Source organism: Temnothorax americanus, unplaced genomic scaffold (assembly GCF_048541705.1).
Source record: "Temnothorax americanus isolate GAGA-0224 unplaced genomic scaffold, ASM4854170v1 Scaffold1, whole genome shotgun sequence".
Lineage (NCBI taxonomy): Eukaryota > Metazoa > Arthropoda > Insecta > Hymenoptera > Formicidae > Temnothorax > Temnothorax americanus.
In genome coordinates this window covers 10,050,623-10,058,606 of record NW_027509230.1, presented here as the reverse complement: position 1 = coordinate 10,058,606, position 7,984 = coordinate 10,050,623, and the positions used below count along the sequence as shown (strand labels likewise).

The 7,984-nt window shown below is 48.0% G+C and overlaps 1 protein-coding gene across 1 annotated transcript; it reads left to right on the top strand.

The window, feature by feature from the left end:
* Nucleotides 1-585: 585 nt before the first annotated feature.
* Upf1 (Upf1 RNA helicase) lies at nt 586-7,967 on the top strand. Its single transcript, XM_077418702.1, has 5 exons — nt 586-1,014; nt 1,923-2,203; nt 2,532-2,687; nt 3,174-3,767; nt 3,855-7,967. The coding sequence occupies exons 1-5, from the start codon at nt 832-834 to the stop codon at nt 5,998-6,000; spliced, it is 3,360 nt and encodes a 1,119-aa protein (XP_077274828.1). The 5' UTR covers nt 586-831; the 3' UTR covers nt 6,001-7,967.
* The last annotated feature ends 17 nt before the right edge of the window (nt 7,968-7,984 follow it).

The window sequence follows — 7,984 nt, the reverse complement described above, 5'->3', positions numbered from 1 at the left end:
GTGGTGCTCCGTCGTTATATCGACACACAATTCTGGTCCATCAATGTCCATTATTTCTACCAATGTATTCGAATTTCGAATTTACTGGAATTTACGAGCCGGCTACTGCCATCTGTGCGACGATGACGACGTCGTTCGTCCAATAGTTTTACCGACGCCCGCGGCGACTCGGGCCGCCATTGGTCGTACACGCCCGCGCGTGTCCCCGTGTTCCCACTTTGACCATATAAGATCGGCCCTAAGAGAGAAGGGCCGCTTCCGTTTCGCTACTTCGCTAATTCGCTCGCTAGTGCTCGCCCTCGCCAGTTCGCCACTGCTTCGCCTACCGCTCGCACGATCAGCTGATGACGTAACATACGACGAGCGTTCACGCGTGCGGGACGAAAATTGCGTGCGCGTTGTGCTCTCGGTGTGTAGGCGTGTGTGTGTTTCCGCGGTACGGTCGCGTAACGCGTTAACGCGTTCCCCGTGGTCGCCGTGGTCGGTGGCCGAGTGGCCCTCGTTCCCTCACGCGCGCGCGCGCGCGCGTGTTCTGTGCCAGCTCCGTCTCATCGCGCGTCGCACGCGACGTCGCGCTCCTCACGGGTGAGACGGGTCGCGTTGTCACGCTCGCGTTGAATGCGTATCGCGTATCGCGTATCGCGAGTATAAGCAGCGCGCGACCCGCTAATTCTGTCCTCGCTGAGCGGGGTGGTGCGCGGAGACCGTGAGACGTGAAGAGTGAGAGAGCGAGTGAGTGAAAGAGAGAGAGAGAGAGAGAGAAAGGAGCAGAGGAGAAGAGAGGAGAGAGAAGAGAGAAAGAGACGAGAGAACGGATCGGATCGCGCCAGGATGAGTGTCGACGCGTACGGGCCCAGCAGCCAGACCCTCACGTTCCTCGACACCGAGGAGACCGACCTGATCGGCGCGGACACGCAGGGCAGCGAGTTCGACTTCACCGACTTCACCCTACCGAGCCAGACCCAGGCCTCGCAGCACGACGCGACCCAGACGCAGTCCAATCAACCCGTTCAGGTTAGTTTTCGTCAGCCGATGCGTGTTTCCCCCCCCCCCTCGCCCCTTACCCTGTTCCCCGACGGTTTCCTTGACGCGAGTTCTCGCGGCGCGACGCCGCGACGCCCACGGCCTCCCGGGGGTTCGCCTCGAGGCAAATCACGCGGCCTAACCTCCAAGTCGCGCGTGCAGCGGTAAAGCGGAGCTGTCTTGGGTGGGCTCTCCATCTCTCTCTCTCTCTTTCTCTTTCTCTCCCCCGCCCTGTCCCTCATCTTCCGCTCCCCGACCCCGCATCCGTTTTCTTTTCCCTCTCCCCTCTCCCCTCTCTCGTGGAAACTGGGTTTGGGACTTCCGGCGGGCGCACGTCGTCGGCGTGACCTTGATCGCCCGCTGGAGAAGCACGGGGACGGCAGCACCCAGCACCCCCGTCGCTCCCTCGCGCCAGCTGCGAGCGGCGAGGAGGTTAGGTGCGGCCTGCGGCCGCCGCGCCGCTCCAGCGTTCCGCGTAATTACGCAATTTCGCTTCCGCGCCTTTAAATCGTAGCGAGGATGACGGAGCGGACGCTTGGCATTGGAGGCGGCGCGAGATAAGAGAAATATGACGATGCGTTTAACCCCGATAAACTAATTTCTCCGAAATCCGGATTGAAAAAATCCGAGATAAAGAAAGGATTTTTGCGCTACGTGGCGACAAAGAGAAAGACGCCACGGTATATCTCTCATAGAAAGAATTATGCTTTTTCCTGATTTTATTCTCGTAAAAAAGTCTCTTTCTACTCGCATGCATCACACACACACACACACACACACACACAAATGTATATATAGTCGTTCTATTTCTAATTTCTAATAACTAATTGCACTTTTTTAAATTTTACTCCACGTTTGATGGTTTTTTTCTAATGCTCCTGCAACGCATTGTCGTTTAGGTGGTCAATGGTACAAACGGCAGCTCGTCATTGGATCTGAAGATTTCCGGAGCAGCTCAGAGTCTCGCCGAGTTGCAATTTGAAGAGGAGGAGGAGGAAGCGTACTATAACCGCGATTTGCCTGAATATGCGTGTAAATACTGCGGTATCCATGAAGCGTCCTGCGTGGTTATGTGCAACGTCTGCCGAAAGTGGTTCTGCAATGGACGCGGCAATACGTCTGGATCCCATATTATCAATCATCTTGTCCGTGCTAAACACAAGGAGGTCACTTTACACAGGTGATTTATTACGTTGACGTAAAGGAGATAACAAGGATGCGTTAGAGCGCCTCTAATCGGAGTCTGGCCAACTTGCAAATTCTGCGAGAGAGAAGGATATAAGAGAGAAAGAGAAAGCGATATATCAAAGGATGTACACATTCATATCTCTTTCTCTTTCTGTTCTCTTGCTTTTCCCAAAAAATGGCGAATCGATCAAAAGTTGCTGCTGTATAGGCCAGACTGCGTAGAGGGACTCTAGGATGCGTTGGACGGGATGTATACAAAAGGCTTAAGCGTATCTTTTTACGAATCCATTTGACGTAAAGATTCATTTAACTTGTTGCAGAGATGGCCCTCTTGGGGAAACCGTTTTGGAATGTTATTCCTGTGCCACGAGAAATGTTTTCGTATTGGGTTTTATTCCTGCTAAAGCTGATTCCGTAGTCGTGCTACTCTGCCGCCAACCGTGCGCGGCACAGAGTTCTTTGAAGGATATGAACTGGTAAGAACAAATTTTCTTGATTCATATATATTATGTACAAAGATAACCAAGATATTTTATGTATTTAATGCCAATATAGAATCAATTAATATAGATATCAACATCTTTTGAGTTTACTTCTCGCGGGCCACACTTATTTCTTTTTGTATGCATGTAAACTACACTGGGCTCTAGAGGACTCCAGCCATTTTTCACTCATAAGTTTCGAAAAAATCAGCGTATTGTAATGTTTTTTGTTTTTTTTTTTTCTAATTGGTTAGGTTTGTAAATTTTCTGAAAATTATGAAGTTGTAAAAAAAACTCAGAAGTTGTAAAAAAAAAATTTACTAAAAAATATGCATTGCAAAATATAAATGATAGTCCTAAATGTAGTTTCAAAATTTCTTTGGGGTCCCTGAGACCTCAGTGGGGCTTTCGAGGGATAATATAAATATATACACATGTATCATATACAAATATATTTTAATACTTTTCGAATATAATCAGGGATCAAGAACAATGGAAGCCTTTGATCGAAGATCGCAGCTTTTTGTCCTGGTTGGTGAAATTTCCGTCCGAACAAGAACAGTTGAGAGCTAGGCAGATCTCTGCGCAACAGATTAATAAATTGGAGGAATTGTGGCGAGACAATGTTGACGCTACTTTCCAAGATTTAGAAAAGCCTGGAGTAGACGAGGAACCGCAGCAGGTTCTGCTACGCTACGAGGACGGATATCAGTATCAAAATATTTTTGGTCCGCTTGTGAAATTGGAAGCCGATTATGATAAACGCTTGAAAGAATCTCAAACTCAAGAGAACATTGAAGTACGATGGGACGTTGGATTGAACAAGAAGACTATCGCATACTTTATGCTGGCCAAAACGGACGGAGATATGAAATTGATGCATGGGGATGAATTGAGGCTCCGTTATCTTGGAGAACTACATAAGCCTTGGTCTGGAATTGGGCACGTGATTAAGATTCCCGACAATTACGGGGAGGAAGTTGGAATTGAGCTGAAAAACAATTCTGGAGCGCCGACGGAATGCATTAGCAACTTTGTCGTTGACTTTATTTGGAAAAGCACGAGTTTTGATCGGTAAGATGTAGACAAATTTGCAATATATCAATATTGTTTTCTGTATATAATTTCATGATTTTAATAAGTATTTTTATATTATTACAGGATGCAATCCGCGTTACGCAAATTTGCTGTGGATGATACATCCGTGTCAGCTTACATATATCACCGACTATTGGGACACGAAGTAGAAGAGGTTCTATTCCGTTGTCACCTCCCTAAACATTTTAGCGCACCGAATCTACCTGATTTGAACAGATCGCAGGTGTACGCTGTGAAACACGCAATACAACGGCCCTTATCCCTGATCCAAGGACCACCAGGAACAGGTAAAACTGTGACGAGCGCTACTATAGTTTATCAATTGGTGAAACAGAACGGTGGTCCTGTTCTCGTATGCGCTCCTTCGAACACCGCTGTCGATCAGTTGACCGAAAAGATACATAAATCAAGTTTGAAAGTCGTACGATTGTGTGCCAAATCGCGAGAGGCCATCGATTCGCCAGTGAGTTTCCTCGCGCTACATAATCAAATAAAGAACATGGAGACGAACACCGAGTTGCAGAAGTTGCAACAACTGAAGGATGAGACAGGCGAATTGTCGAGCGTCGACGAGAAGCGCTATAGACTCTTGAAGAAAGCGGCGGAAAAGGAGCTTCTGGAAGCGGCCGATGTAATTTGTTGCACCTGCGTAGGCGCTGGTGATCCAAGATTGCACAGATTAAAGTTCCATTCTATACTTATTGATGAGAGCATGCAGGCTACCGAACCGGAGTGCATGGTACCAGTTGTTCTAGGAGCGAAACAATTGATCCTCGTCGGAGATCACTGCCAATTAGGCCCGGTGGTGATGTGCAAGAAAGCTGCCAGAGCTGGTTTATCTCAATCTTTGTTCGAAAGGCTGGTGGTGTTGGGAATTAGACCGTTCCGCTTAGAAGTACAATATCGTATGCATCCCGATCTGTCACGATTTCCATCTAACTTCTTTTACGAAGGGTCTCTGCAGAATGGCGTGTGCGCCGACGAGAGAAAATTATTGAAAATCGACTTTCCCTGGCCTGCACCGGACAAGCCAATGTTCTTTTACGTCACGCAAGGTCAAGAGGAGATAGCTGGAAGTGGGACATCTTACTTGAATCGTACCGAAGCGTCTAACGTCGAAAAGATAACGACACGATTCTTACGTTGCGGCGTGAAACCGGAACAGATTGGAGTGATAACCCCGTACGAAGGTCAACGGGCCTATCTTGTGCAGTATATGCAGTACCAAGGTTCCCTGCACTCGAAATTGTATCAAGAGATCGAAGTGGCGAGTGTGGACGCTTTTCAGGGACGAGAGAAGGATATAATAATAATGTCCTGCGTACGATCCAACGAGCATCAGGGCATTGGATTTTTGAATGATCCCAGAAGATTGAACGTGGCGTTGACTCGCGCAAAATACGGCATCATTATCGTAGGAAATCCTAAGGTGCTTTCGAAGCAGCCGCTCTGGAACCACCTGCTCAGCTTTTACAAGGAGCAGAAGGTGCTGGTCGAAGGGCCGTTGAACAATCTGAAGGAGTCCATGATTCAATTCGCTAAGCCAAAGAAACTTGTGAACGCGGCTAATCCAGGCTCGCACTTCATGTCCACGTCAATGTACGACGCGCGCGAAGCCCTGATCCCCGGATCAGTGTACGATCGTTCGGGCGCACAGGTGAACGGCACGCAGAACCACAATCCGTACTACCAAAGAAACGTGTCGGTCGACATTTTCAACCGTACGCACGACACCATCAGTTACATCAGTCCGGAGCGGGCGCAGGCGGCGATGAACAACATGCCCGTGCCGGTTGGCATGTTCATGAATATGACGCACGTGCCGCCGCGTTTCTACAATCAGCATCAGCAAGCGTTGCAGGCACGCCAGAATCAGAAAAATCGACGCGGCGCCACCGCCTCGGCGAGGAACCGGTCAGGCCCGCGTATGGGTAAACTGAGTCAAACCGAGCAAAACACGCAGCCGTACAGTCAACCAGGTCTGCCGTTGACGCAGGGCACGACTCAGGGCATGTCTCAACCCGGTTTCAGTCTTTCGCAGCCTGGCCTCAGTCAAGCGGAACTCTCACAGGACTCGTTCGCGGTCGGCGAATTTCAATCGCAGATGGACGGCCTGCTGTCGCAGGACTCGACCTACCAGGGCGACCGAAGTGGCTTCTACCAGTCGGGCCAGTCGCAAGCCGGAGGACAGTTCTCGCAGCCCTACTGAGCCGAAACTTACCTACGGCTGAGCAACGCAATTGCCATGCCATGAAGGCTCGTTCGACCAATTCTTCTTCGACCAACAACCACAAATCACTAACTGCGCAAAACGGTACGACGGCTCGACGATCGAGTACGATATTATGCAGCATACGCTCATGTCGTCGACGTGAGGTAAGGGGAGTGAAAGGAGAACGAAGGTTCCGTAAGCTAATTCGCCGTTGGAGGATTCCACCGTGGACGCGGAAAAACGCAAGGCTTATGTATCTGATTGTAACAAGCGCAACGGAGGGCAGAGAAGGACATCGCGCAGACTGGAGGACGACGAACGACTACTGTCGATCAACCGTGACACGTGCTTACCGTCAACGCAGGGATCGCGGGGATCCGAGTGACGCTATAACAAATAGAAAAAGGAACGAAAATGACACCAAAAAAAAAAAAAAAAAAGAAAGAAATGGGACACAAAATGGAAGTGTATCGCTTCACGATTCGACCGAATTTGACGAGTGTGCCAATGTCACGCTCAAATAAACCTACAACCTACAACGAGGGAGTTGGAAGGATCTTTCTGGCAGTCTATGTGCTACGGAAGATCGGATCGCAATAGCACCGAAACGTGCTTTTTTCCACTTCGTCACGGATTCGACGGATTCGAACCGAAAGGAAAAAGCAGGAAGGAAATTAAGAAAAACTACACCGTATTCGTACAATTTCTATGTACCCACCGTTATTTCGAGCTGAGGAGACGATATACGCCATACGTAACTTGTTCCCCCCTTGAAACGCGTGGGCGCACGTCACACACACATTGAGAGTCGATATCGTCGATTTCTCCGGCGGAATTTTGTCGATGGGAGTCGCCAATGTTGCATCGTCGTCAGACAGTACGAAGCCAACGTTTCAACATCATCACGGAGATGGGACATCCCTTTCTCAGGGGTCCGGCGCCTCCGCCGGTCGTGAGAAATTCATCGGTGGTTTTTGATCATGTTGATTAGGTTTTTTTCTTCTTCCTTATTTTATATCTATTGCTTATTTTTTTTACCGCAGGGGTCAACGGAGCGGCACGATTGGAAGGATTGCTTTCTTTCGGTAGAGTCCTTAGCGGATGGGCTAGCTAGGTCAAACGTGACCGAGAAATAGTATAGACGAACACAGCTTATCAAAATTGTATTCGTTCTTTCCTTCGCGTGTCGATCTTACACGTCGTTCTTTAACCTTTTCGCAACGGCGAGCGATAACTGCGCGGTTGGGCAAAACGCTACTCTTGTTTTAAGAGTACTATACTTCCGACGTTCGCAAATCGAGGTGTAACGATTTCATCGCGTCGGACACGTTAACGTATGATAGAAATATAATCATGAATCGACGAGTAAGAAATTACTGAAATTTATTTAGGGATTTGACGAGCCATCGAATTGTCTCTGTCTACGTGGGAAAAGATTCCCAGCGAGCTATAAGACGGTGGCTTCTCGTAGCGAAGGGGTTAATGCGCGAACGATAATCAATTAAATTTAAGTCTTGATTTGTGTGGTTTTTTTTTTTTTTTTTTTTTTTATGTGGGGCGTGCGTGCCACACCGCAAAAATCCTACGTGACTACATTAATTGTGTGTGTTTCAGACATCGCCATTATCCGTAATGGTATCAAGTAAATTGTCACCATTCGAAATGTCTTATACTTGGCGTGTATAGACCGGAATGTCTGTACATTTTTTATTCGGATCGCGCCTTTCCGTTGCTTCCAAAATCCCTGCCTCCAATTTTATAGTCTGTACCGGCTTCTGGCGGTAATATAAATTTATTATATTGCAATAGATTAAGTGGTGATTAATGTAAACTTGCGTTATACGACACTAAATTGTTTTATTTCTCTTGTCCGACCAACAGCGCACCGCTAATATAATAGCCGATTGTAATACTGAAATTTATTGTAAAATCTTATGGAAAAATAAATTTGGTTTGAAAGCAAACGCGCTCGCTCGCGCCT

Excerpts from the sequence above, each read along its gene's own strand:
- Upf1 (XM_077418702.1), top strand. The coding sequence starts at position 832 with ATGAGTGTCGACGCGTACGGGCCCAGCAGCCAGACCCTCACGTTCCTC. Across the intron at positions 2,204-2,531 it reads AAGGAGGTCACTTTACACAG|AGATGGCCCTCTTGGGGAAA; the intron begins GTGATTTATTAC and ends AACTTGTTGCAG. Across the intron at positions 3,768-3,854 it reads AAAAGCACGAGTTTTGATCG|GATGCAATCCGCGTTACGCA; the intron begins GTAAGATGTAGA and ends ATATTATTACAG.